General features: G+C 36.0%; 5 protein-coding genes across 7 annotated transcripts; 4 read left to right on the top strand and 1 right to left on the bottom strand.

The window, feature by feature from the left end:
- The first annotated feature begins 36 nt into the window (after positions 1-36).
- Positions 37-2,619, top strand: LOC107953801 (uncharacterized). The gene is made up of 3 exons (XM_016889212.2): positions 37-177; positions 346-454; positions 1,922-2,619. Exons 1-3 carry the CDS (start codon positions 101-103, stop codon positions 2,096-2,098), a joined length of 363 nt encoding a protein of 120 aa, XP_016744701.1. The 5' UTR covers positions 37-100; the 3' UTR covers positions 2,099-2,619.
- Positions 2,620-5,101: 2,482 nt separating this feature from the next.
- Positions 5,102-13,739, top strand: LOC107955971 (FIP1[V]-like protein). The gene is made up of 9 exons (XM_041097070.1): positions 5,102-5,995; positions 7,366-7,616; positions 7,867-7,993; positions 8,073-8,141; positions 8,269-8,406; positions 8,679-8,780; positions 8,883-9,223; positions 10,042-11,644; positions 12,859-13,739. The coding sequence occupies exons 1-9, from the start codon at positions 5,174-5,176 to the stop codon at positions 13,405-13,407; spliced, it is 4,002 nt and encodes a 1,333-aa protein (XP_040953004.1). The 5' UTR covers positions 5,102-5,173; the 3' UTR covers positions 13,408-13,739.
- Positions 13,740-13,891: 152 nt separating this feature from the next.
- LOC107953802 (uncharacterized) lies at positions 13,892-17,428 on the top strand. 3 transcript variants are annotated; one of them, XM_016889214.2, is made up of 10 exons: positions 13,892-14,410; positions 14,974-15,057; positions 15,174-15,208; positions 15,317-15,428; positions 15,806-15,894; positions 16,246-16,357; positions 16,509-16,639; positions 16,731-16,779; positions 16,934-17,030; positions 17,264-17,428. In XM_016889214.2, the coding sequence occupies exons 1-9, from the start codon at positions 14,213-14,215 to the stop codon at positions 17,009-17,011; spliced, it is 888 nt and encodes a 295-aa protein (XP_016744703.1). In that variant the 5' UTR covers positions 13,892-14,212; the 3' UTR covers positions 17,012-17,030; positions 17,264-17,428. The 3 variants fall into 3 exon arrangements, 2 of the variants coding, with proteins under 2 accessions (XP_016744703.1, XP_016744702.1); XR_001699322.2 differs by having other exon boundaries at positions 13,895-14,410; positions 16,934-17,172; XM_016889213.2 differs by having other exon boundaries at positions 13,894-14,410; positions 16,934-17,428.
- Positions 17,429-18,935: 1,507 nt separating this feature from the next.
- LOC107953804 (VAMP-like protein YKT61) lies at positions 18,936-22,578 on the top strand. The gene is made up of 6 exons (XM_016889215.2): positions 18,936-19,302; positions 19,658-19,755; positions 20,685-20,789; positions 20,948-21,013; positions 21,892-21,978; positions 22,323-22,578. The coding sequence occupies exons 1-6, from the start codon at positions 19,110-19,112 to the stop codon at positions 22,371-22,373; spliced, it is 600 nt and encodes a 199-aa protein (XP_016744704.2). The 5' UTR covers positions 18,936-19,109; the 3' UTR covers positions 22,374-22,578.
- Positions 22,579-26,679: 4,101 nt separating this feature from the next.
- LOC107953806 (temperature-induced lipocalin-1) lies at positions 26,680-27,445 on the bottom strand. The gene is made up of 2 exons (XM_016889217.2): positions 27,032-27,445; positions 26,680-26,947 (listed from the first exon to the last, which is right to left on the bottom strand). Exons 1-2 carry the CDS (start codon positions 27,386-27,388, stop codon positions 26,765-26,767), a joined length of 540 nt encoding a protein of 179 aa, XP_016744706.1. The 5' UTR covers positions 27,389-27,445; the 3' UTR covers positions 26,680-26,764.
- Positions 27,446-27,935: the final 490 nt, after the last annotated feature.

The following is a 27,935-nucleotide window of genomic DNA, read 5'->3' as shown; positions in this document are numbered from 1 at the left end:
GGATATCATTGATCATTTCATTGAACTGTTATACTTGCTTTGCGCTTGTTGGTTATCAAAGAATGGTAAATGCATATGAGTGGAGGGAGAGGGTGGAGGGATGGTAATAGAAATGTTTCACAATGGCCAGCCAAAGGATGAGGCCCTTTTCCCCCTGGAGATTTTCGGTATAAAATTGTAAGCATGCTTTCCAAAATCATGATACTAAATAGATAGAGAGATAATTTTCATGGTAGTTTTGAACTATTGATATGTTTTTGTTTCACTCCTACTAAGCTTTAATCAAACCTCTGACATTTTAGCAAGTTTCATTCCTTTCATTGTAATTATTTCGAAGTGTCTCAGTTCAACAGCCACAATTCAGTGTTGCCAAGGAGCCATTGTAAGATTTGATTCCACAACATTGCCATTTGCGGGGCAGAAGCTGTATCAGGATTGTAGAATGCAGACTGAGGTAAGCTATTGCCTATTGTTGATCAGCATGATTAAGAAGAATAAACTGTAAGATTCATTGAACATCATTCTGTTCCTATTGTAATGGGAGGTGAGAAGAGGGGGATGATGAGAAAGGATACATGTATATATATCATTTTTGCCATGCCCTTGGCATGTTGTTTATTATTCTAGAAAATTCATTTGAGAAGAGGGAATAAAGAACTGGCTACAGCCTTTACCTTACTTTGTTTCCTGTGTTTCCCATCGATACTATGCAGTCTACACTACATAAGCAATGGCTTACTAGCCTCTTAAACCATTCACCCCATTGTTCCTTTTTTTCTCATCAAAAACTTCCTAGAACATGTAAAAACATCATTATTTTCTACATAAAGGTTCTTATTTGTTCAATATCAAGAACTTATCCATATTACTTTTAGAGTATGCTATGAAAGAGAACATCATCAAAGAAAATATGATAAGCCTGATGCCCTTGCAGCCCCTACAATGCTAAAGTCTGGCTTCAGGTGCCTTCACATTTACTTCCCTTATATAGGTTAGCAATTCATTCAGAGGTTCAAGGTCTTCCAAAACCCAATGCCTCAACCTTTGCCTTTCGTTTTTATTCCATGTCCATGTCCTGCAGCTTTTTCTGCGTTCCTTCATCATTCATTACCACCTCCCATGGATTCCAACACCTTTAGTTGTTTTTCCTTTAATTCTTTGATTTTCAGTTGTAATTTATGTGTGCCGTCCATTTTTCTGTTTTAACTGGAGTTTTATTATTATTTTTCCTTTTCTGAAGCTGCATTTTCTTCCCCTCTAGAAATGTATAAATATAGTCAGAAATAGAAGGTGTTAAAATAAGATTGATTGCAGTGATGCCTTATGAGTGATTGCATGATATTACAGTGTCCTAAAACCTGGGTTTTGGCAACACTTTAATATCTTTTATCATGGTTTGAGCCGCACGAAAATGAAACTAAAATCTTATTTTATGACACTTTCGTGTGGCAGTTCGATTTTAATACAATTTCAACCGTGAAATATATCTCGATCAGATGAGGTATTATTAGTTTATTATTGTCATTATTCTTAGATTTCTACATGTGTATATCTTTTCTATTAAATGTATGCGTATTGGCGATGACATCTTACTCCAGATACTTGCCAAATTTGTGGAGCTGATCAAGAGCCTGTGCTTCATGCCTTGCGTAATTGCCAAGTTGCCAGAGTAGTTTGGTTAAATCTTGTTTCAACTGCTGCAAAACAAAATTTCTATTCTTTGAGTTTAAATGATTGGTTATTGGATGATATTGATAATAATTCTGGACGGTTTGTTAATTCTATACCCTGGGGAACTTTATTTACTATTACATACTGGCGGATATGGAAGCAGCGTAATCAAGTCATTTTTTAGGATGATTCTTGTAGTGTTGATGAGTTGTTGAAACACTGCTCAAGTTGGGCTATGAATGTGACGCAGGTCTATCATCTGAATTCTCCACAGCAGAATGGTAATGATTCTTCCAAGAGATGGACTTTACCTCCCCCAGGATGGGTCAAACTCAACACAGACGGAACGGTTGCCTTGTACCATTCTTGGGCAGCAGCTGGTGGGGTTGCTAAGAGACGACCATGGAAATTGGCTACTTGGATATAGTAGATATGTTTGTTCAGGTTCTGTTTTGCAAACTGAGTTGCTGGCGGTATGAGATGGTTTAAAACTAGCTTGGCAGCGAGGACACAAGAAGATCTTCATTGTCAGAGTGACTCTGAGATGGTGGTGCAGCTTATATCGGATAGCTCAATGGATCCTCACTCAATTACTCTTGTTCGCAATATTCAAGAACTTCGTCAATGCAGGTGAGAAGTTAAATTCGCGAAGATTTCGAGAGATGCAAATAGAGTAGCTGATTTTATTGCTAAGCTTCATATTAGAAGGGACACTGCAGTGCATTGCTTTGAGAGGCCGATTCCTAGTGTCTGGTACTTAATAATGATGTTTTGCTTGCTTAATAAGACTATCAAAATAAGGTTTATTAAATGTTATAAAATTATTTAAATCCTCTCTCACACACAAATCAGGATTATAACTTTTTGGTTGACAAAGAACGAAATAAGCCAAGTGTACATAGAGCTAATAATTCTGGTTAAATTTTATTATTAGTCCCTTTTCTTTAAGTTGTGGATTTAGTCCCTATACTTTTTGAATTGGTTAAGTTTAGTTCATGTGTTTTTTTTTTTTGAAATTTTAGTCTTAACCCAAACATTAGTAGTTAAATCTTTTTGTTTAAGTTCAACTACTAGTTATATACTATACAGATTTAGTCCATATTTTTCAATTCGATCATTCTAGGTAAAAAGACTTTTCCAGTCCCTCTCAATTTTGAAATTGAACAAATTGGTCCCTCTAAAAAAATCAAAGTAATTTAATCTTTGTCAACTTCAAAAGTGAGCAACTAAGAATAATTAATCATGATGTTAATATTTTTCTATCAATTGTATACAATTTTAATTGGTATAATAACAAATTTCTCCTTCAAAGTTACACACCTTTTCAAATTGTGATTCTGCCAATAATGCTAGGAGTTCTACTAACAATGGTGTCTTCACTCTTAAAAGTGCATGATGGTCTACAAGTGAATATCACCAATTTAGAAACGGAATTAGATGTTAAGTAACCACTATCTCCCCACCCTTGTTTTGACTTTCCTTGAGGGAACTAAAGCCAAGAAATTTTACCCCATTTTTCAGTGTTGCCAATTCCTTCAATGTCCGAAAACAAAGATTTTAATCGAAACAAACAATCATGGAGCAACGAAAATGCTTTGTTAACGGATTCCACCCGGATCATTTTCTTTACACATTTTTAATGTACCCCTTTTTCTTTTTTTCTTTTGCTTTCGTATACCATCGAGTTTGGTTGTCGGAAACTTGCTACTGTCCAAAAACCAAAGGATGATGGTTTAATTGACTGCTTAAATTCGACTGATGGCTTAATTAATTATTGAATTATTTTTAAGGGTCCCTTCACATAATAAGCCGCAAAGGAAAATTGACCATCAATGTTATCAGGAGGGGCGAGTTTTTAACCAATTATTGGCTATTTAGACCATAAATCCCTAAAGCTTTATTCAACTTTTCAATTAAGTCTCTTTTGTTTTAATTTCCAGAATTTTCGTAACGTGCGACCTATTAGGTTCAGGAAATAAATATAATTCATTTCAATTAAAAATAATTATACTTGCAAAGTGAGATCTAGCAACGAATTATGATCCCCAATTATTGAAAAAGTCAAAAGTACTCTTTAATAAAACATTTCATTGCTCAATATTTTTATGTATTCAATCCTTTCATCATACCTCTCAAACAAGCTAAAAGCACGGCATCATGTTTACCTTCATTTGCAACTCATTGTATTAACTAAGATTAATTGCTTGGGCCAAGGACTTTTGATCAAGGGCATTTTAGATATATTTCCTTGTATCACTTGGGTGATTGATCTTTTTTTTGGACCTCTCCACCACCTTTGTATGACTTATGTCATACTTAAAACATCTTATCTTAAGCATTCGTTCTTATGAACTCGTTTTGCAATGCATTAAAGTAACGTAGAAAAGAAAGTCAATGTCATAGGTTTGAGAATTATTTGCACTACTAACATACAAGAGTATGTTCATAGATACTTAAGTGAAATACCAAATGAAACTCTCATAGTGAGTCATCTTCAGTGTATTTGTTCTTGTAACAAGTACCTACATATTGTCCTCAAGTATCTTATACTTTAATTTATGAGACCAATCGGGTACATAGACACTTAAGATTTGTCTACCTTTGAGTAGTGTTGATGCCTTGTCTAGACAACAAAATGGCTAAAAACAAATTAAGAATAATGATTTTGATGCATAGGTGTCTCATAATTGTATCTCCTTAAAATTATTTACAAATTTTTATGTGCTCTACGAAGCTTATCTACTCAAGTGATTGGTCGAGAGGTGCATCTTTGGTTTGATAGGAATGTGCCTCCAACTTTTTTTTTTTTTGGATTTTGTCATCCGGCTATCATTGGGTGCTTTTATTAGGTTTTGACAACTATTTGTTATCCACTCATCTCGTGTCATTTGTGGGATGTAGACCTTTTGGTCAACTAATTATCTTTGAACCTTAAACATGATAGTCAATACAGTTCTAATTTTAAATTGATACAAAATAGTTTGAGTTTTATTTTAATAAAACATTCAATGTATTTCAGTTTGTTTGGTGAATATTAACTTATATTGATATGTATCGGCATTTATCAATTGGTACAAGATTTTAATTTTTTTTATCTTTAACTTTTTTTATATAATTACATTTAAAAATAACTTTAGTTATTTAATAACTTAATTAATAATTTTAAAGTTTATATTTACATATAAATATGTATGTAATTAAGGTATAATTATATATAATTTATATAAGATATTTAGAAAATATGGAAAAAAGAAATATAAAAATTAGATTAATAACAGAAACTTAAAACTGGATAAAAAAAAATCTGAGAATTAAATGGAGCGTTACCAAAAATTTAAATAAAAAATAAAGATAAAATAAAATCACATTAAAAATTAACTGAAATTTTGAAAAATTGATATGAAATATATAAAAACGAGATCATGAAATCAAAACCCTTTCCCCTAACTTCTCTTCCTCTTTGTATCTCGCCCCCTTTTTTTCTTCTCTCTAAGGAATTCCGATGGAAGACGACGATGAGTTCGGAGATCTATACACCGACGTTCTCAAGCCTTTCTCTTCCGCTGCTGCGCCACCGCTTCAGCCTTCTACACCCACCCATTTCCACCGTCCGATTGATTCCAATCCTCAATCTCAGGGTGGCGACGACGACGATATCCTCTTCGGGCGCTCACGTTCGATTCCGGACACTCAAAACCTAGCGCCGTTGAAGTTTCATCCTGTTCTTCCTCCTGCTGTTGCCGCTGCAGCAGCTCTGGGTTCGATCCCTAATTCAGCTCCCGAACCAATGGTTTTGGATTCTGGAAAAGAGGTTGTATTTGATATTGAAGAAGGGGGTAGTAAAGAGATTGAGGACTCAGGCTTGGATGACCCGATAATCCCGGGTTTAACCGATTCGGTTCGCCAGGAAGATTCTGGACGGAACGATGACGGAGGCGATGGTGGACTTAGAGACAGCGGCCAAGTGGAAGCGGAAGCGGATGGAGAAGGGGATGATTGGGATAGTGACAGTGAAGATGATCTACAGATAGTGTTAAACGACAACAACCACGGGCCTATGGCTATGGAAAGAGGAGTGATTGGGGAAGATGACGACGATGACGAAGATGGGGACCCGCTTGTGATAGTGGCTGATGCAGATGCAAACCAAGGGATGGAGGAGCAGGACTGGGGTGAGGAAGGAGGGCAGACTGCTGATGGGGAAAGGAAAGAAGGGGGAGAAGTAGGGAAGGTTGGCACTGCTGGCAGTGGAGGAGGGGGCGTGGTTGCACCAAAAATTGGGTACAGCAGTCATGGTTTCCATCCGTTTCATTCTCAGTTTAAGGTCAGTGTGTTATCATGTTGATGCTGCTGTTGCTGAACTAAACAATGTGGAAATCTTTAGAAAAAAATTTGGTTTTTGTTTGTCATGTGCCCCAATCATTTGATGAATGATTAGGATTTCTTTAGTGATTGGTTTGGAAACTTTGTACAGAACCGAATGATAAATAAAAGTCATATTTTAAAAATAAAAATCTGTGGCCAGGTGGCAAGGATTTGGGTGGAAATTATATGTCGATGTTTTTTGCTTGATATCATGTTTGAATATTGAAGATTCTAAATTGCAGTCGGAAAACATTATGTTCATCCACGAACTGAGCCTTCATCTTTTGGCCAGCCTTTGATGGCACTTGTGGTAGGCTCAAAAGCATGAGCTTCACTTGAAATCTCACTGATTTCAAGGGGCAAATTTACCGTGAACTGTTGACTAATGCAACACTGACTTTTAGGTTGTAAGAAAGGGTGATATGAACCGGCAATCCCTGATCCTAAACATCACGTGACAGTTAAAAAAAATGGTTTGGTCATAACTTTTGATTTTCAAATGTTCTGTTTCTCATTAGTTAATGGTTTCAATAGCAAAACCTTTGCGGACTTGCTACAAAACTACAAATACAGTTAATGCATTTGTTGGCATACTTTCTGAAGATATATCTATCTTTTGCTTGTCTTCTAAGCCAATAATTCTTGGTAGTAGCTGTTGAAAATGAACAGTTGTGGTCAGAACACTTTTTTTTAAATAAATTTGTCAAGTAATTTTTGCTCAAAAGCAAATTAGATGCTTCTGAAAAGTAAAAGTGTAAAAAACCTGTTGATAAAAGAGATGTAACTATAGGGATAACATTATAGTTGAGGGCATGATAGTTCTGTTTCTTGAAATGTAAGCTAGATCAACCACGAACCTTCGATGAAATTTTTTCTTTTCATACTTGTTCCAAACTAGTTTCAAATAGAAGTTGATTTGACTTGCCTAACCTTTGTCATTGGGCATAAAAGTCAAGTTATTTCCAGCTTGAGATTCTTATTATAATTGATATTTTGGTTTCGGTGTATGTGCCCTTGCTTTTTGTTTGTATATATTGTTGTGCTTGCTATAAAGAGATTCTGATTTAGCAATCTCTTTTACAATAAAATTAGCGTTTGGTTACATGATGCTAATGTTGGTATTTTTCTTGAATGTGTTATTGAATGGAAAGTTTATAGCAATCTCTTTTACATGTCAAGGTTCTGATCATCTGTTGTGTACTGCACTTTTTATAGTAGAATGTAAAAAAAAAATTGCTGGATGATAACCACGTTTCTTTTTTATGGGTTTATGCTATTTTTTAACTATAGTCCTGATTGATGATGTGATCTATTTTCTGCTTCATGCAGTATGTAAGACCTGGTGCAGCACCAATGCCTGGAGCCACTGCCGGTGGTCCTGGAGGAGCTCCAGGTCAGGTTCGTCCAGGCATGAGTGCTATGGTTGGTCGTGGTAGAGGTGATTGGAGGCCTCCTGGAATGAAAGCTGGTCCTTCTATGCAAAAAGGTTTCCATCCTAATTTCGGAATGCCTGGCTGGGGTAACAATACAGTGGGGCGAGGTTTTGGTGGCGGACTGGATTTCACGCTTCCTTCTCACAAGTAATTATTCATTTTTCTAAAACTTTGCTATTATTTATCATTAGTTGTAGTGTAAATTTTATGCATTGTATACTAAATCCATTTAATTTTGGCTTGTTGAAGCTGAATATGGAGATAAATTGCTTATTGCAGGATAATTTTGTCTTCTGCCAGAATTTGTTGTATTTCATTCTTCAAATATCATTTGCAAACTCTTTAAATTCTTTGCTTGTTTTGCCTGACAATTTTTTTATTCCCTATGTGAATCCAGGACAATATTTGATGTTGACATTGACAGTTTTGAAGAAAAGCCGTGGAAATATCCTGGTGTTGATCTTTCAGACTTCTTTAACTTCGGTCTAAATGAGGAGAGCTGGAAAGATTATTGCAAACAACTGGTAATTACTACTGTGATTCTTTATATTTAATTCTTGTGGGAACTAAGATCTTGGAACGTTGAATGTTGAAATCTTGTAGGAACAACGTCGCTTGGAGACAACCATGCAAAGCAAGATTCGTGTTTATGAAAGTGGGCGAACAGGGCAGGTAATTAGGTGCTTATGCATATCTGAAAAAAATGTTTCCCTTTGATTGTCGAGTACTTGGATTAACGCCATGATTTCTGCTGTTTTGCTATTGCTAATAAGGGTAAAATTGTCTTGGTTTCTTCTAGGATTATGATCCAGATTTGCCTCCAGAATTGGCAGCAGCAACTGGGCAAGAGATTTCAGTTGACACTGCTAATCTTGGAAGGTCAAATGGTGGACAGAATGACTTGACAAAAGGAACTGCCCGAGTGCGACCACCTCTAGTAAGCTTCAGTTACCTGCTCCACGGTAGATATGCTATAATTTAAAAGTCATCTCTTAGATGTCCGGTCTTCTACCATGCTTTTATTTTCTCCTTAAATACTTGTACTCTTAAGTCTTATGATATGTGCTAGATCTTTGTCTATATCTTCTCTTCTATTGCTAGTCCAATATTTATCTTCCTATGAATGTAATTAACAATTCCATTTATTATAGACCTTTGTGCTATTCCATTTATATGTTTGATAACTTAATTTTTTATTTACTGTACCAGCCAACTGGGAGAGCAATACAGGTCGAGGGAGGTTCTGGGGAACGCCTTCCCTCCATTGATACTCGGCCACCTCGTATCCGTGATTCAGATGCAATTATTGAGGTTAACAGTGAAACCTTGTTTCAATTGCACTTACTCCAAGTCTTATTTTGCATCTATGTGCTGCTTTTGCCAAAAAAAATTAACTCTTAATTGTGTATACAGATTGTTTGTCAGGATACTCTAGACGATGATTCCTCCACTGGCAATGCTGTTGAAGACCGAACAGAAAATGATATGCCAAGGGAGGATCTTAGAGGAGATCTTGCACCTGAAGCTGATATTGCGCATGAAGATACTGAATATGTTAATGGTTTTCCAGATGCTTATAGCAGTCGAAAGAGGGAGCTAGTTGAAAGAACTATGAACTCTGTTCGGACTAATGTGCCTGAAGATGATGGCATTTTGCCTGTCTGTGGGGAAACATCACGCCCATATGGTCCTGGATTTAGGAGCCAGAGTCCTATGTATCATAATGGAAACTTTGGCAGTCCTCGTGATGAGAGGTATTAATCTTTTATTAATTTATTGTCATTTCATTTGGCTTAATAATATTATCTAGTATAATCTATTGTGTTGCTTTTCTGTGATTCTGCACTGCTTCATGTAGCATGATGTTGTCTGCTTCAAACATGAGCTGACATTTGCTTAGTTCTGGTTCTGTTCTAATTTGTTTACTTTTCTGTTTGCATAATTCATGTGGAAAAATGTAAGCAAGATATAGTTGGGATAAACTGATTATTCATTACAATGGAATGGATAAGTTGCTATGTTAATTGTTAAGAAGTACGCCTAAACCTGCTTTCTCATGCCCTGAGAAGCTATGGATGGACTTGATGGATGTTGGGAGTTATAAAAAATGATGATGTGGTAGTTTTTATTTATCTGAAGGGAAAAGGAAAATAAATGGGAATCAAGATGGCCATAACGTAAACTGATGTCATTGTGCAATCAAAATTGTCCTATGTAAACTAATATCATTGTGCAGTTTTCATCATAGTTGGTTTTCTTTAAGCTGACGCATTACTCTCTAGAATGTTGTGCTGTGATGGGAAATTATTTATGTTGATGTTATCATTGACTCTTTCTTGTTTGCTAATGAGCCGATTACATGGTTGAATTCCATGCCTTCATAATCAATCTCATAATTTGGAAGTGAGAGATAGAAGCAGGTGTGAAAGGCTGCATTTGACTTTGAGCAAGGATTTCTTCATTGTCTTTGTTTAGTTTTATGGTTTCCATTAGCTTGAAGTCTTAGTTTGTTAGTTAGGTGGTCATGCTACAAATGCATGGATTAGTGCCGCTAACTCTCTTCTTCATGCAGGCATAGGCAGGGAAGAGCACGTGAGAGATCCCCTCACATGACATCTAGTCGAGGTAAATGGGACAAGTTAAGTGATACCCATTCCCATGAGGAGGAATCTGTTGAAAGCATGGATCACAAATCTCCTCTCCTCGTTAAGGATGACGTTGATGATGAGCTTGAGCCAGCTGATAGAAGCCCTGTTACAGAAAAGGATGAGCTGATAAATGACCCCCGTAAAGATGAGAGTCCACATGATCCTAAGAAAAATGAAGAAGTAAGTTCTCAAGTAGAGCAACAGAAGCTTCAAGAACTAGAAGGTGGTGAGGACTTCATGGCTGCAAGAATCAGTGAAAATAGCGAAGCAAGATCTGGCAGCAGCAGAGATTATCAGAAATGGCGAGATGGTGCTGAGGATGAAGTTGTTCAAGGTGGACGTTCTTCTCGCATCCCGATTGTCAAGAAGCATATGGATGAACATGATCAGAATTTCCGGAGAAAAGATCGTGATGCGAGATGTGAGTTTGAAAGAAGCCAGATTGTAGGTAAACCAGGAGAAGATTCTTACCCTGTTAGAGACTACGACACTAGCTCACCACATAGTTTGCACATCAAAGTGGAGGGTTTGGATAGGCGAAGGGAGAGCGACAATATTGATGTTACATGGCAACAGAGAGAGGATGATTTTTACAGCAAAAAAAGTAGAACTGAGGACTTGAGGAAGAGAGAGCGTGATGAAATGGGTTCTAGGAACAGGGCTAAGGTCCGAGAAAGTGAGAGGAGTGACAGAGATGATTATCCACATTCTAGAAAACAGTTGGATAATGGCATTTATAAAGTTCATCAGGATAAGGATGTCAGTGCAAGACATAGGGAAAGAGATGATAATTTGAAGAGTAGGTATGAAGCAGCAGATGATTACCACAGCAAAAGAAGGAAAGATGAGGAGTATGTCAGGAGAGACATCGCAGACAAAGAGGAGACCTTGCATGGAAAAAGAGAATCCAGCAGCAGTCGCAGAAAGCGAGAAAGGGATGAAATTTTAGACCCGCGTAGGAGAGTTGAGCAACAAAGAACTAGAGATCGGCACAAAGACGAGATTTGGTTGCATAGAGAGAGGGTTGAGAGGCAGCGGGAGAGGGATGACTGGAATAGGCTAAAGCAATCCCATGATGAAAGTTTATCAAAACGGGAGAGAGAAGAAGGACGAGGTACTGTGAGGAGTGGACGTGGTTCAGAAGACAAAGCATGGGTTGGCCATAACAGGGCAAAGGATGAACATAAAGTTTCTGGAAAAGAATACCAACTCAAAGAGACAGCGCGCCACAGTGAGCAGATGAAGAGAAGGGATCGGAATGATGATGAAAGTTTCTCACGTCATAGGGGACGTGAAGATTCGAATGCACGTGGACACCAATTTAGCAATGATGAGAGAAAATCCAGGCAGGAAAGGTCAAGCACTCGGAGTGACCAAGTTGTCAATGCTTCAGATAGCCAAAGGGGGCATGAGAAGAAACATAAAGAAAACACTAGGAAGAATAGAGAATCGGAAGGTGGAGATCCAATCAGTTTGGGCTCTGCCAAGAGAAACCAGGAAGATTTAAGTGGTCACTACAATGAAACGGTATGTTTCATAGACTCTAGGAGATAATGTTTCTTTAATAAGGAGATAAATACCACGGCAATTTTCTCAGAATTAGCCAATACATGTGCATACTTATATATGGAGATAATCTTCTATTGAAGTTGATTCAGTTTCTTCAAAATTAGAGATTCTGGTTGTGATTACTTGATTGTGATGTCTTTAAAGCATTTTAAAATCAGTATACACATGCATGCATATCTGTTAAGAGTTTGGAGAACTGTGTTGTTGCCTGCGCACTTCTTGTGTCCCAGATATTTACCTTAGATTGAGAGTAATTTAAAAGTTAAAACTCCATAATTCATGAATCTTTTTTGCTAGGAATACGATTCGTCATTAAGGTAGGTACCGTTTCGGGAGCAGTGCCCCCCTTCCCCAGCTTCTCAAATTCTGGTCCTATTCATGTTCTGGTGATTTACTGTGTAGTGTTTGGCCTTGCTTTGATAACTTATTGTCTATTTTCTTATAATGCCCCAAGCAGAACACATCATTCCATCTGAATTCCTATGATCATGCAATCAGTTTGGGCAGCAATTTCAGCATGCAATGTTTAAAATTTACTGCTATTTATAAAGATTGGCACATTGGACGTGAATTTTTCTGTTCATTGATTAGCAACTTCTCTTTGCCATAGTATTTGGCTGTCACCGCTTGTCATTTTTGAGGCTTGCTAAGTGATTTCTGTGGTTCTGCTGTTTGGCCATGAATTTTATAATCTATTTAGTTGCATTAAGGCTTTGTTTGGTATTAGGGAGGGGGATGGGGGAAGACCTTTCAACTTTTCATTTCTTAAAACCCTCCGGATAAAGGGGATTTTGAGGGGAAGGATTCCTCGGTAAATCTCCTTCAATTGTATAAACAAATTTACTCTTCTTTTAACATTTCATTTTATTATGTAAAGGTTTCACTTTTTGAAAGAAAATGGTAAGTTATCATTGACAATAAGCTTGATTTCGGGTACATGATCTAAATCGAAGCACTTTGGTTTTTAGACTTTTCCTGTGCCATCATAAATACATTGTATTCAATTGCATTTTTTAGTTCCATGGCGTCCCTTCTCAATTAAATGATGGAATTGCCATGCTGCATGACGCATCTATTTACATTGTTTTTTTGACCATCTGTTAACTTTGTTGTTATAATAACGGGTATAATTGTTTTGTGTCATTATTATTATTACATTTTTGCTTGGTTAGGGTTTGAGAAGTGTTGAGAAGAACGAGAATCCAGTTCATTATAACTCTTCCAAAAAACATAGAGACGATCCTTCTTCAGATGATGAGCAGCAAGAGTCAAAACGGGGGCGCTCCAAATTGGAACGTTGGACAAGCCATAAGGAAAGGGATTACAGTATCAATAGCAAGTCATCTGCTTCCTCAAAGTTCAAGGAGATTGAGAAGATTGATAATGTGGATGCCGCAGAATCAAACAAAACTCTAGATGAACCTGGTAAGTTGGTCGAGCCTGCTGAGAACCATCACCCTTTGTCTGACAATAAAACTGCTGGTGCGCCAGAGACCAAGGAGACCGATACAAGGCCATTGGACGACCGGCATCTTGACACTGTCGAGAAGCTGAAGAAGCGAAGTGAGAGATTCAAACTTCCAATGCCCAAGGAAAAAGATGCCATGGCAATAAAGAAAATGGAGAGCGAGGCATTGCCTTCAGCCAAGAATGAAACTCCTGCGGATTCCGAAGTTAAGCCAGAGAGACCAGCCCGAAAACGAAGGTGGATCAGCAAGTAATAGTGGAACAAGTAAGCCCACATTGTTGCTGTGCTGCAAGGTCTTTAATTATTGGACCCCAAAGGTCCTGCCATAAGGGTTCCTGAAATGTTCATGTACTATTAATACGTTCATATCACGTATGAGATTGTAACAGTGCTGCCGCCATGTACTTTTTTCTCTCAATACTACGTGTATATACTAGAGAATGTAACATTGAATTAGTCATAAGTGGTGGCACATATTCCATTTACTGTTAATTTGGGATGTATTGATCAGAGTTGGTGACAGGGTCCTTTTGGGCCTATGTAGAAGTTGACGGCAACAGAGCAGGAACTTGTTTTCTTTGCCTACACCATTGGTGCTAACCAGCAAGTAGACGAGATACTTTGCTTTTGCCATGGCTATAGAGAAAGGTGGGATGGATGAGAGAGCTTGGCTCCTTTATTTTATACCCATGGTTGATTAAATTTTATCAATATATTCGTTTTTTTTTACATTAAAAAATGGGTACCCAGATAGAGAATGTATATCTTGAAATTCGAATTATTGAATTTCTTTCCTGTGTTGTATCAGTTGGCAATAGAGAAAGGACAAATGAACCGACTATAAGTGTTTTATTAACTGATAAGCTTGTCCCGACTTAATTGCGTCTTTTAGTGGAATAATTGTACCATGTGGCAAGCTTAGCATCAGGAATCAAAGCTAAAACGTAACTGTCAGATCTCAGATATGGGCTTTGCTCTCATGTTATACTATTATAACTCGATAGGTCGATCGATCTATCTATCTATCAATCAAAGCAATAGATTTTGCAGAGGTAGAAATGGAGAGATCAACAACATCGTGGCTTCGTACTTTGGGTATTCAGCTATCGCTTTGCTTTGCTCTCTACATTGTTCTCAACTTGGGTCAGCCTCAAAAGTTGGTTTACAACGATAATGGTAGCCCCTTTGACCTGTACTTTATCAGCGTTAGAGGTGGCTTTAGATCACTTCAAGAACAGACCCATCTTCTCAAACTGGTTAGTTCCTCTGTTTCTTTCCTCTTTCCTCTTTCCTCTGTTTTCGCTTTCGTTTTCGTCTTATTTTCTCTTCTAAGTTTCTATCCCGATGGAGAATTATAAATTGTCAAGTCACTTCTGGTTTGTTTCTTTGGCACAAGAGTAATTATTACTTATGGAGTTGGTGAGTGTTGAATTTCAATAAGATGAACAGAAAACAGGAGTTTTGGCTTTTCTATATCTTAAGCTGTAATGTTTATAGCGGAAAGAGTATTTACGATGAGTAATCAAACAGGGATTTTGATGCTGAATCAGTGGTTGTGGGTGGCCTTCTCATGTTTTTCGTTCCGTTTACCTGATTTTCTTTCTTTTGGTCATAAAAGTGGTACTTATTGATCATGGGACCTGGTGCTTGTCAAGGTGTTTATGATTACTCAACCAATTGAACCAACCCATGTTGGCTCTAATTCCCCATTTTTATTCTCTCCATCTGATATGATTGAATCAAATTATAATTGGTGGTTGCATCAGAGCATTTTTGTGTCAATTTCCTGGTTTGACTAAATTTATTGTCCTTGATAAAGATGGGGAATGTGGCCAAAGCTTATGATTTGAAGTTTGTGGTGAATATTAGCGAGCTTGGTGAGGACGATCCACTCATGCAGAACGTAAGTCCTCTCTGCATTTTCTCCATATACAGTGAAATTTGTTTTCAATAAGATTAATATACAAGTTGTTTCTGGCTTGGTTTCCATACTAATGAATCTAAATATATACTTTGCAGGTGACCAGGCTCTCTCCCTTATTGAATGTCCCCTGGTATACAATCCCCTTGCTAATCAAGTCTTTCACTTGGTTGCATAAGCATATTTGCATTCATCTGCCAGCGTTGCTTCAGTGAATAGTTATGGATAATGGTGCTTGTAGGTATACCACTGGAGGTTCTAAACATGATGGATTTGGTTGCTTTCTCCATCAGGTCAAACTACCCCGTGGGAGAATGTTAGATATTCTCAGTTTGAATACTGCTTCATTGCAGGTGGTTACTTGTTTGTCAGATCTAGCGTTTAAATTCTTTGTTCACTGCAAGTATGATGAGATGTAAAAAAAAAAAAAATACTACTAAGTACTAACCCCTGCACCATCACTTAGTATACCGAGTTTGGTGGCCCTTATGTCATTATCATTAGTTGTTTAACCTACTTTTCTATTATAGTTCTTGGTTTTAAACCTCATAGAGTGGCTATCTGGCTATTACCATGGTCAGAGGCCCTACATGTTAGAGCTTGAGTATGATTACTGAAGTGTACTTTCAAGAAATTATTTACTTGCTTTCTGTCTTATTTATGAGCATGAATATTTGTGTTAATGATCTGTCTTCTTTCCTCTAATTTGGGCTCATTATGAAACTGTAAGGACACAGTGGTTGTGGGATCACCGAGTGGCAAGAGGGGCAATTTGTCAAATTGGCTGACAAGGACATTAAAAGCAACCACAAGTGACTGGTAAATGAGACTACATCTTCTTGGCTGGTCATGCTTCAGTCTTGCAGTAGTCTACTTAACTTAGCTTTGACAAGTTTTCTGATCTCAGTGATAATAGTATAGATCAGAACTGAAATATAGTCTCAGCTGAGTTAGCACCTGTCATTTAAGTTAGAGATCTTGAATTTCTTGTTCTGTGGCAATTGTTCAGCCTGCCTGCTGAAGTTAAAACTTCAAGAAGTACTCCATATTTTCATGGCTTGGACTGCTTTGTCCCACAAGTTGCTTCTTTGGGTTTCAGTTTCTTATTATTAAATGCTTGTAGATTTCCATCCGTAACAGTAGTTAAGGATTTGAGATCTATGTATCCAGGCGCATGGTAGTTGGATTCCACCCATTGGTTGCATGTAAAGAGAATGAGGAAGAATTTACTGCAAAACTGATTAATGAGCCTCTACACCATATATTCGTGAAGTTTGGAGTGGTGAGGCTTATTCAAATTCAGTATTATGAACTCCACCATCCCCATAAAAATTGAAGGGATTTTAAAAAAAAAAACATTGATTTTCATTCACCATGACATTTCTGGTAATCTTGATGCTTAGACTGACTCAAATTTTTGTGCTTGTGTCTAGAATGTTTACCTAAGCCAGCAAGGTTGCTTTAGCTATGCCCTTCAAGATAATGTTGCTTATATAGGAAACCCAGGTTTGATTAAAGAGAACTCCCGTTTGGGTTCTGGCAATGGAAGATACCGAATTAGAACGTGAGTTATATTCTCGAAAACCTCATGCCAATCCTGTTTTCTATTTCAAATATTAATTTGAGACGAACATTTTTGTCTTTCTGTTCCTCAGAGAAATGACTGATGGGTTTCTTCTCCATAGACTCGGCTCACTGGAGATGGTAAGTACTCTATTCATTTTCAATTGATCATAGTTTATGCCCGAAGAAACTTATAGGTTCTTTGAACTTCAAAATCACCCATTAATATTGGTATTAGGCATTGGATGTCTAAATCTTTTCTTCTTGCCTGCAACTTTCCATCATTCTATGTCAGGTGACCTACTTTGTTACCTCAGCAGGGGAGATCGTCAATAAAATTGTAGTTCAACAAAGGGGCAGACAGGTCATGTAAAAATAAATGTTTGAATCCAGTACGTATTTGCTTCCAGTATTTCCATTTCGTTTGAGCTTCTTCTCTTGGTTGTCCTTCAATTCTTCAACAATTCCTGTAGAAGGCATTCAATGTACAGTAAATTTACCTTTTGGTTGTCATTGTTCAGCTTGTTCCTACATGTAAGTTAGCAGTAGCAAGATTTTGTTTTAGAACTCAGACCTGTTAAATGTACTACAGTGAAACCATTGGCGAAATTTGTCTTTCTTGCAGCTACAGGCCTTGTTCCTTTACCTGTCTTGAAAAGAGGAGAATCTGGGTCTCACCATTTCCAACCCCTGCTCCCTATTTTCTTTCTGTGTTTGGTTTGTGTGTTTCCTCGCTGGTGAAGGATACCCAGCGGCATATTTTAGAATCTGAACCTTCATTGTAACTAAACTGAACCACTATTTGCCCTTTTTCTTTCGCAGTTGAAAACTTGGTTTATCAATTTCAATGCATCATTCATAGTAAACGAAGGTAAGTAAATTTATTGACAGTACAAAGAATTACTCACTGTCTGCATCAAATATTAACCAAATAACAAGTTATTTTCAATTATAATATATTTGTTAAATTTTAAAAGGTTCATGGACAGAACTTGATTCATTTTGCTCAATGATTTATATTTATAGTTCATGGACAGCCCAACGTTACTTTTAATTTGACTGCAGCTCCACCTTCAAATGTATGAAAATGGAAGGTTTAAATCTGTGAGATCCTATCCTATTCTAAAATCTACTTCATATATTTTAATTTTAACTAAAACTTTCATTTCCTTCATTCCATATTGTTGTTAAATCGTTGATGTTTAAACCATCAACGTTTATTATTTTTTAATTTTGGTTTACTTTAAAAGTATAAAAAATAATTTTTAAATAAAAATTATAAAAAAAACATTTTCTTTTCTAAAAATATAAAAAAATTTATGAAAAAAATTTAAAACATCATTTTAAAATTTCTAAATTTATGAAAAATATAAAAAAAATGATTTTTTTTTAAAAAAAAAGAAATATGTTAGTTGCTCTTTGAATGGTAAATGAAGGTATTCATGGGTTAGATAGTCCGATCATCTCAATCAACCCAATCATAGCTCAACTTGGCTCGGCCCATTTTATTTTTTAATAATAAATTTTAAAATATTTTATATTAATATTTATTTATTATAATTAAATTAAAAAAAAGAATTGTCGATTGAGTTTTAACTCGATTGACATTGATATTGTTATTAGTGTAGGAGAATGTGGATTTTATTTACCTTTTTCATAATTGCCATGTCAATAATCTCGCAAAATTAGATAAAGGGACCAAAAATTGTAAATAAAACAATACAGGATTAAATTTTAAGTTTTAAAAGAATACAAATACCTCTTACACATTTAAACCAAAATTGAACTGCCATTGTGTAAGATTCTTGTGGAACAAAATAGATCAACGGTCTTGATCTATCAAACTTCCTCCAAACCGATATAATTAACAATAATGTTAGTCCCTCTTTTATGCTAAATCTAAATCTAAATATTTACTTTAATTAACATAAATTGGGTATTCTACTTTCAAAATGTTATTAATAGGACTAAATTGGTAACAATATTAGTTGCTACATTGAAGTGATCCGTAAAATTTTAAACTATATTTCGATTACACAATCAAAATTACGTAATTAGCCATGTTCAACTAGTAATAAGTTTTCATATCAATCAAATTCTTAGGATTATTTTAGAAAATCGAAATAATCAATTTAACTGCAGTAATTAATAAAGTTATCAATTTGAAACTATTAATAGTATTATCAAAGGGATCAAATCATATCAAATTAAAATAGATAAATTAAATTTTAAATATTAAATAATGTAGGGACTAAAAGTACAATTAAATCAAATTAAAATCGCGGCAGCCAAGGCGATTGCAAAGAATCGTAAAAAGAAAACTGAAAAATCATCGACTCTCCTTTCTTACGAATCCAAACACGAAAAATAAAAGCATTTTCTCTTCCTTTTTGCAGAGAGAAAGATAAAGAAAAAAGATCTTTTTTCAAAAAAGATTTTGGGTTAGGGGAAATTGAGAGAGAAAGAGAAAGATGAAGATCACGGCGTTATTGGTGTTGAAGTGCATGCCGGAAGGAGCCGATCCGATAATACTAGCCAATGCTTGCGATGTGAGCCATTTCGGTTTCTTCCAAAGGTCAAGCGTTCGGGAGTTTATCGTCTTTGTTTCTCGAACCGTCGCCAAACGAACCCCTCCCGGTCAGCGCCAGTCCGTCCAGCACGAAGGTCCGTCCGCTTCGAACCATTCTTAATTTTGTATTTTAGGATGGTGTTGGTATCGTCGATTACCAATATCTGTGGTAGTTGGATCAAGAACATCGCGTTTGGATCTTTTGTTTTCTATCTTGTCTTAGATTGCGATCTTTTTTGAATTTTCGATTTTACGAGTAAAACGAATATCATGATTCATTTGCGTTCTCTCGATTGATAAAGATTTCTCACGTTATATGGTGATCTTTATGTTTTTGTTAACTTCGTTTCTATTTTAGGTTTGAGAAGATGATTTGATTGATCATGACGAGACTATGAGAAATTATGATTAATAATTTATTTATTTATTGGTTTGGTGATGTTATTGTAGAGTACAAGGTACATTCTTACAACAGAAATGGACTTTGTGTAATTGGATTTATGGATGATCACTACCCTGTTCGAAGTGCTTTTTCGCTTCTCAACCAGGTAATTGAATTCTCTGTGTCACGATTTGTCTTAAGCTTCAATATCATCCAATCTTACTGGCTGCAATATTGGTGTTTTCAATTGTTTGCATCTAGTTTTCTTAGTACAATTTTATAGGGTGGCACAGCCCGAGACTGTGATTATAGCAGGAAATGAAGAGAAAGTAAAAGAAAGAAGAAGAATATATGAAAGAGAGAAAGGATACTTTCATTCATGATTAGAACTGTTTACATGAATATATGAATAGAGACTAGATTACAGTAAAATGAGCTAATTTATAGGAGCAATAATGTAATTATTGACAGTTGTCCTATTTACAACAGGAGCTTCAAATTCTAGATATTGGCCTAATTCCAGCTCAGTAACCACTGCTTCTTTCCTCATTCTCATTCCTCTGGCTGATACTTTGCCTACCAGCTCTCAGCTTGTACTCTAGCTATCAAATATTAGCTCCCTTGCAGCTCCATTAGCTTCCATCTTCCCAGCTCTTTGCTTCTCTTCGTTTCCTGGCTCAGCCTTCAGCTTATTCTCATTTCTGAGCACTTCCAAGATTAAGTCTAAGCTCAGTCTCATTTTCCAGCTCAATTCCAGGCTTAACCAGATCCTTTGTTTCACGTGGAACCTTATCAGCAGACTCTGCTCTTAGATTTATCACACAGCTTTTTTGCACACTGTTATGTTTCAAGAGATATATAGACTCTACTCTACTCTTCTCTTTGAACCTGATAGTGATAACCAGATGGATTGTTGGAGGTAGATGTGTGTATTGACACTAAAAGTTTAAGATGATGTCAAGAGTCCAGGTCACATATCATCACATTTGGTATGCATTACTTTTATTGTTCTTTGTTTTGGTGTTGTGAAATATATCTGTGAGGTTGTATCCTCTTTGGTTTCTTTGAAGAAATTCAAATAGTAATGTTTGGCAGGTGATAGATGAATATCAGAAAAACTTCGGGGAATCATGGAGAACTGCACAAGCTGATAGCACTGAACCTTGGCCCTATTTGGATAATGCTTTGACCAAATATCAGGTGTCTGTTTTGTTTCTCGTGCATTTCTGCTGTGTTTCAATGTGATGTGTAATTATAATTTTCAAATTAATTTCACAATTTATTTTCAGAGCATGTTACCAGGAGCTTTATAGGAGTTGCATTTAGAAAACCTTCCATAACCCTCTTTCTGTTTTCAGGACCCTGCAGAGGCAGATAAATTATTGAAAATTCAGAGGGAGTTGGATGAAACTAAAATCATCCTTGTAAGTATTTTGCAGTTTTTCCGCAAAAATATGACAATTTTGTGTGCTTTCCTTCTAGCTTTGAGCTACCTTACTATGCAATCCTCAGCTTCAATGATCATTTCGTTGCTATTCATATTTGAAAGTGTTTTTCCTTTATTGTCATGAATGATATCATTTCAATAGAAAGATTTTTAATACATAGTGAACTAGTATATATTTTGCTTTAATGTTGTGATTCAATGATAACGATTCCAAAGAAAGATTTGTTTCTAAAGAGCAAATTAGTAATGGTCATTGTGGGACTAACTAGGGGTGATGTTTGGAAACTGATTTTGTACCTTTTCATTTGGATCTTATAAATTATTTCTCCTTCGTATTCTGCTGTCAGGAAATGACTGGAAAAGTGGTTTGCTGATATACTTGTGGCTATTGTCATTGTTGGGAGAGAAGTGTTGTGAAATATTCAAGTTTAGGTCATATGAACTGCCAAGTGGCTAGTTAGAAAAGAGGAAAAGGTCTATGGTTACTGACAACTAAAGTGAATTTAGGTTCCATTGTTTGCATACAATTTGTTCAAATTAGTTCATACTTCCTAATAGTTGGCTGCAAATTCCTTGTGGAATTGATTTCAGGTCCATCAAGAGATGGTGTCTTGGTTTGATATGTTGGGCACATCAAGCACTTAATAAGTGTCATCTCTTTGTTTTCTTACCATGTTCTCAACTTGAAGATTATAAAGGAATATTTGCTAGCTAATGGTTTATGTTTTCTATTAAACTTTTGCCATTTAAAATGCAACTTGAAGAAAATTTGAAAGTTTTAGCATGCTTGTGTTAGCATTTTGATTGATTATTAATTCTTCTTTCACTCATTGAAATGATTATTTTTTGATGCAGCATCAAACTATTGATAGTGTGCTTGCACGAGGTGAGAAGCTGGACAGTTTAGTTGAGAAGAGTTCAGATCTGAGTGCGGCATCTCAGGTACATGTGCAAGACAATATAATCCTATATGCGAGGCTTATATTTCTTATTGTTCCTTTTTATTAATCGTTACTATTCTAATGGCAGTAACTTTGAATTTATCTCCTCTCCCTTTCTCATTTATGCCCTTTTAGAGATTATTATCGTCTTTACTACAAGGTAAATTGATATCATGATGTCAAGTCCAGCATACTCTGATTATGTCTTCAAGTTGTCCTAAACATCGTGGGTTTATGACAACAATGCTCATATCCATCCTTTTTATTAAAACTGTGACATCTTCATCTGAATTGAACAACCAAATGTAATTGCTAACATGAAACCTATTTTGGTTATTGAAACAGATGTTCTACAGTCAGGCTAAGAAAACCAATCAATGTTGTAGTATACTGTAAACCTTGTAGAGAAAAACAGCTATGCAGCGATGGTAGCATCTGAAGCTGGTGGCAACTGTTATTTGTTTATATGGTTTATTCCTTATTACTTGTAGGGTGTGATAGGAGAAATAGCCAAATTTTATGTCCTGTTTTTCCTGCAGTTCTTATGTTGTGATGATACAACATAACTTTGCTTCTAATAAAAATATGAAGGGGTTGGCGATGTTGTTTTGTGTTGGTACTAAAGATAGATAGATGTTATTGAAATTTACTTGAAGTAAACCACTTTTGTAAGAAAATTATTATTGCCTGGATTTAGTTTTAAATAAGCGACCGGTATCTCTCGATGTGCACCTACAAATCAAGTCTTTTTTCTATGCTTCATTTTCCTTATAAAAAAGATTAAATAAAAGTTTTTGAAACTAAACGAAAATTTTTCTATTTTCAATTTTTTAAAATTAATTCAATATTTCCTTTCAACTTTTAAAAATTATTTTCACCTTTTTTTTTAGGTTAAGCTATGCTATTAATCTTGAATATGGATTTAGTTTCTATATTTTAATTTGGTCATTTTAGTATTTGTGTTTTTTTCAGATTTTAAGATTCTAGTCCTCATCAACCAATAACTATTAAATTCATTCAATTAAGTTTTATTATTTCCAAAATATAATGTGCTAAATATATTATCATGTGTGTAATGCCATATCATTTGATTATTTTCATATATTTCTCATTAAAAATTTAGTTAATAGATTAACTAATATCATTTATATCAAGATTAGAATTTCAAAATTTAAAAAGTATAAAAACTTAAATATGAATTGAATTAAATAAAAAAACAGTATGCATGCCACATGACTTTTTGGGTCAAACTAAAAAAGTATAAGAATTTAAAATTGATCAAATTAAATCCAACTTTCGTAATAGTAAAATTTAATCTAATTTTTAACACACATTTTTACAATAAAAATATATATTTTTATTAATTTCTAAAAGGTCTTCTCTTTCAATTTTTTTCTTTTAAAAAAATTCAACTTTTAATTAAAATAAATATGATATTTCGTTTTCAAATATTTCAGGTAATTTTTACGTTAACAAGTAAATACAAATATGAGGGGATACTAATGTGATTAATAATTCGTTGGTTTCGCGTGAAGAGAGAGAAGCAGAAAATGTGTGGTCCACAGTCCACACCTCCCCCGTCCTATGTGGTAGATAGATAGATATCTGAGAGAGTGGCAGAGGATATAACAATACACAAGCTTACATTCATCAATACACATGTTCCACTGTACTTCAGGTATGGATATAACAATACACAAGCTTACATTTACAACACCACCACTAGCACAAGATGAGACTCGGCTTCAATAAAAAAAGACAAACTGGATTTTGATGCCAATATATTTATTTTTGTAACTTCACCATGATTCATGTTTTCCTACTGTTAGGATCGTCCCGAATAAGCAACGAACAAGTAAAAATAGTAGAAGAAATTGAGAAGATGAACACACAAATTTAACGTGGAAAAACCCCTCAAAAGAGGATAAAAAACCACGGGCAAAGATAATTTTACTATAATGGCAAAAGAATGAAGAGTACAAAAGATGGAGATAAAAACTAAACCCCGAAAACCCGAAAAACAAAGAACCCTCAAATGTAAACACAAAATTCTCTGAATGTGTTATGAGTTCTAATCTAATGGGTGTCTCTTAATTCTAAGATTGTAAAGGAGCCTATTTATAGGCTAAATTAGTAAGTCAAATAAACTATACTAATAAATGCTAAATATATTATACTAATAAATACTAAATCTTCTAGAAAGAAAATATATTTTTGTTTAACTTGACTTGCAAGCAATCTCTTAGAATTTGGGTCACACAATTCTAACAATCTCCACCTTGACACGAATTCTTTCAATGCCATCTTTGCCAAAACCCGCCACGGGCCTATCTTGAACTATGCAGGGAATTAACTGAGTCGAATCTATGCTTACAAGCTGGAAGACTTCTAGCCTTCGACTTGTGCACTGCCAAATCAAAACTAACCCGGGTCTGATTTTCACGAATACAGTGCCCTAACTTTTCAAAACCTGCATCCAAAAGAGAACCTCTCTTCAACGAAACGGTCATACCTTTTTCCCTCCTATGACCAAGTTGCCTCCGCTTCAAATGAGTTGACTTTGACTCCGTAACGAACGAGGGACATCCGATTTCACCGGTCACTGTAGAACCTTCCAGAATATAAAGACTGCCAGTTCTTTTACCTTTTAACAAAACGAGAGCTCCACGAGATACTTTAATGTCGCTCGACTCGATGTTGATTCTGCATCCTTTCAAGTCTAAAATACTCAAGGAGATGAGATTCTTTCGTAAATCAGGTACATACCTGACATCTGAGAGTGTCCTAATCGTCCCATCGTGTATCCTAATTTTAACAGTACCAATACCGATTATTTTACTATATGAATCGTTTCCCATGTGCACAACTCCACCTTCAACTGAACTGTATGTGGAGAACCATTCTCTATTGGGACACATGTGGAAAGAACATCCTGAATCTAGGATCTACTCAGACGTAAGCTTGGAGTTATCGCTCGTTGACACTAACAAGAAATCATCACCGCCTTCATCGACCAAATTAGCACCAGCTACATCTTCCTCGTTACTCTCAGCAGCTCTTTTATTTCGCAGTTTAAAACAATCTGCTTTGACGTGACCTAACTTTTTGCAATAGCGACACCTTTTGTCTCGTTTCTTTGATGCTACCAAAACGGAAGCTTGTCTATCTGCTTTGCTATTCAAATCAAACTCATTGTCGAGTTTGTCTCTACTCAACAAATGACCTTTCACATCTTCGAACGAGAGTTTGTCTCTGCCATAAATCAGTGTCTCCCTGAAAGACTTGTATGAAGAGGTTAAAGAGCACAATAATAGCATAGCTTGGTCTTCATCGTCAATATGAACCTCAACGTTCTTTAAATCATTTAAAAGAGTAATGAATTGACTGATGTGATCTTTAAGAAGCTCACCTTCGTTCATGCGAAACGTAAATAGACATTGTTTCAACACTAAACGGTTAGCCAGAGACTTAGTCGCATAAAGAGTTTCTAACCTTTTCCACAAGGCGAATGAGGTCTTCTCCATCAATACCTCCTGCAATAATGTATTCGCGAGGCACAACTGGATTGCAGACAAGGCCTTTTCATCAAGCTCTTCCCATTCTGTTTGATTTAGATTCTCAGGCTTTTTCCCTGTAACAACCTTTTTCAAGCCATTTTGAACTAGAATTGCCATCATCCGAACTTGCCACAGATTGAAATTTGTCTCACCATCGAACTTCTCAATTTCAAACCTTGTTGCTGCCATCTCTGAACGGGCTGATCTATGAAAGTTAAACTAGCTCTGATACCACTTGTTAGGATCGTCCCGAATAAGCAACGAACAAGTAAAAATAGTAGAAGAAATTGAGAAGATGAACACACAAATTTAACGTGGAAAAACCCCTCAAAAGAGGATAAAAAACCACGGGCAAAGATAATTTTACTATAATGGCAAAAGAATGAAGAGTACAAAAGATGGAGATAAAAACTAAACCCCGAAAACTCGAAAAACAAAGAACCCTCAAATGTAAACACAAAATTCTCTGAATGTGTTATGAGTTCTAATCTAATGGGTGTCTCTTAATTCTAAGATTGTAAAGGAGCCTATTTATAGGCTAAATTAGTAAGTCAAATAAACTATACTAATAAATGCTAAATATATTATACTAATAAATACTAAATCTTCTAGAAAAAAATATATTTTTGTTTAACTTGACTTGCAAGCAATCTCTTAGAATTTGGGTCACACAATTCTAACAATCTCCACCTTGACACGAATTCTTTCAATGCCATCTTTGCCAAAACCCGCCACGGGCCTATCTTGAACTATGCAGGGAATTAACTGAGTCGAATCTATGCTTAGAAGCTGGAAGACTTCTAGCCTTCGACTTGTGCACTGCCAAATCAAAACTAACCCGGGTCTGATTTTCACGAATACAGTGCCCTAACTTTTCAAAACCTGCATCCAAAAGAGAACCTCTCTTCAACGAAACAGTCATACCTTTTTCCCTCCTATGACCAAGTTGCCTCCGCTCCAAATGAGTTGACTTTGACTCCGTAACGGACGAGGGACGTCCGATTTAACCAGTCACTGTAGAACCTTCCAGAATATAAAGACTGCCAGTTCTTTTACCTTTTAACAAAACGAGAGCTCCACGAGATACTTTAATGTCGCTCGACTCGATGTTGATTCTGCATCCTTTCAAGTCTAAAATACTCAAGGAGATGAGATTCTTTCGTAAATCAGGTACATACCTGACATCTGAGAGTGTCCTAATCGTCCCATCGTGTATCCTAATTTTAACACCTACTTCCCAAACAGGGATTTTATCCACCAAATCCCTTTGTCTTGGGGGACATCCTCTCCTTCTGGTCTAGAATCACTTTGTGGTGTCTTATGCAGTTTGCTCACATCATACCCCAAGTCTTTAGCCTTCTGCTCCAACATGTTGTAGATTTCTTCATCCATATGTTTCTGCCTGCATAATATCTGCAACAAATACAACCCACAATTATAACTACTGCATACTAGAAAGAGTGATTGAAAGGATTAATAAAGGCATAATAATAGTACCCAAAGGTACTTCTTGGTAGGACCACCAACAAGAACATATTGATAATCCTCATCAATGTATAAAACCCAATAATCCCCAGTAACAGGAATGATAGGCAAGAAAGGAGGAACGTAGAATTTGACTTTGAGCTTGGCTTCGTCACTCTTGGGATCAGCCTTGTAGGCGGTGCCTTCTATGGAATCTTTCTTGCCATTAACAAAAGTCACATTAAGCACATGCACTGTCCCATCTTCATTCAGAGTGTAAAAAGCGCTGGTGTTCTCCCCCTTCTTAGGTTGAAAGAAAGATGGGAAGGAAGCTATCTCGTACCACTTTCCCATGTATCTTTTGATGTCCAAGTTCTTCACCACTTCCATTGTTTGAGCTTGTGAGAGGATTGATTTCTTTTGTTAGGCTTAAGATGGTTTGTAACCTGGTTTCAGTTAAATATAAGGGAAAAAAAGGATTTCGCATATTTGCAAGGGGGGAAGTATTGAATGAAACGTGGAGGAGTAAGGACCACACATGTGAAGAAGGTGTGAATGCAAGAAGCTACTACAGGCACATGGGAGCTTCTGGGCCGTTTATGGGAAGTGGGAACAGGGTATGGCGTTATGGGGTCGTTTTGTTGTGATGTTGAGAGTGATGGATTGTAAGAAAGGTAACTTAGAAAGGAAGTAAAAGGACAATAATGAACTGACTAAGAAATGGTTAGAACAGTCCAATTAGACCATTTCATTAGAGGAAAGAGACAAATGAGTTGCTTGTACAGCAATCAAACCAATAATTGAAACACCAAATGAAAATTGATTTTCTAGAAAAATCGATATTATTTTGGTGTTTGGATAGTAGTAAAACATTTTATATATGTGTATGTATAAATATATTTTATATGTGAAATTTATTCTCCTTTATTTCTACACA

This window comes from Gossypium hirsutum, chromosome D07 (assembly GCF_007990345.1).
Source record: "Gossypium hirsutum isolate 1008001.06 chromosome D07, Gossypium_hirsutum_v2.1, whole genome shotgun sequence".
NCBI lineage: Eukaryota > Viridiplantae > Streptophyta > Magnoliopsida > Malvales > Malvaceae > Gossypium > Gossypium hirsutum.
Note: the sequence above shows the minus strand (reverse complement) of the source record. Positions and strands in the feature narration are given on the sequence as shown.

Coding starts and splice junctions, on each gene's coding strand:
- LOC107953802 (XM_016889214.2), top strand. CDS start 14,213: ATGGAGAGATCAACAACATCGTGGCTTCGTACTTTGGGTATTCAGCTA. Junction 15,058..15,173: donor ACGATCCACTCATGCAGAAC/GTAAGTCCTCTC, acceptor TATACTTTGCAG/GTGACCAGGCTCTCTCCCTT. Junction 16,358..16,508: donor TATTCGTGAAGTTTGGAGTG/GTGAGGCTTATT, acceptor GCTTGTGTCTAG/AATGTTTACCTAAGCCAGCA.
- LOC107953801 (XM_016889212.2), top strand. CDS start 101: ATGGTAATAGAAATGTTTCACAATGGCCAGCCAAAGGATGAGGCCCTT. Junction 178..345: donor GAGATTTTCGGTATAAAATT/GTAAGCATGCTT, acceptor GAAGTGTCTCAG/TTCAACAGCCACAATTCAGT. Junction 455..1,921: donor ATTGTAGAATGCAGACTGAG/GTAAGCTATTGC, acceptor AATGTGACGCAG/GTCTATCATCTGAATTCTCC.
- LOC107953804 (XM_016889215.2), top strand. CDS start 19,110: ATGAAGATCACGGCGTTATTGGTGTTGAAGTGCATGCCGGAAGGAGCC. Junction 19,303..19,657: donor CCAGTCCGTCCAGCACGAAG/GTCCGTCCGCTT, acceptor ATGTTATTGTAG/AGTACAAGGTACATTCTTAC. Junction 19,756..20,684: donor CTTTTTCGCTTCTCAACCAG/GTAATTGAATTC, acceptor AATGTTTGGCAG/GTGATAGATGAATATCAGAA.
- LOC107953806 (XM_016889217.2), bottom strand. CDS start 27,388: ATGGAAGTGGTGAAGAACTTGGACATCAAAAGATACATGGGAAAGTGG. Junction 26,948..27,031: donor CTACCAAGAAGTACCTTTGG/GTACTATTATTA, acceptor TATTTGTTGCAG/ATATTATGCAGGCAGAAACA.
- LOC107955971 (XM_041097070.1), top strand. CDS start 5,174: ATGGAAGACGACGATGAGTTCGGAGATCTATACACCGACGTTCTCAAG. Junction 7,617..7,866: donor TTCACGCTTCCTTCTCACAA/GTAATTATTCAT, acceptor ATGTGAATCCAG/GACAATATTTGATGTTGACA. Junction 8,407..8,678: donor CCCGAGTGCGACCACCTCTA/GTAAGCTTCAGT, acceptor TTACTGTACCAG/CCAACTGGGAGAGCAATACA.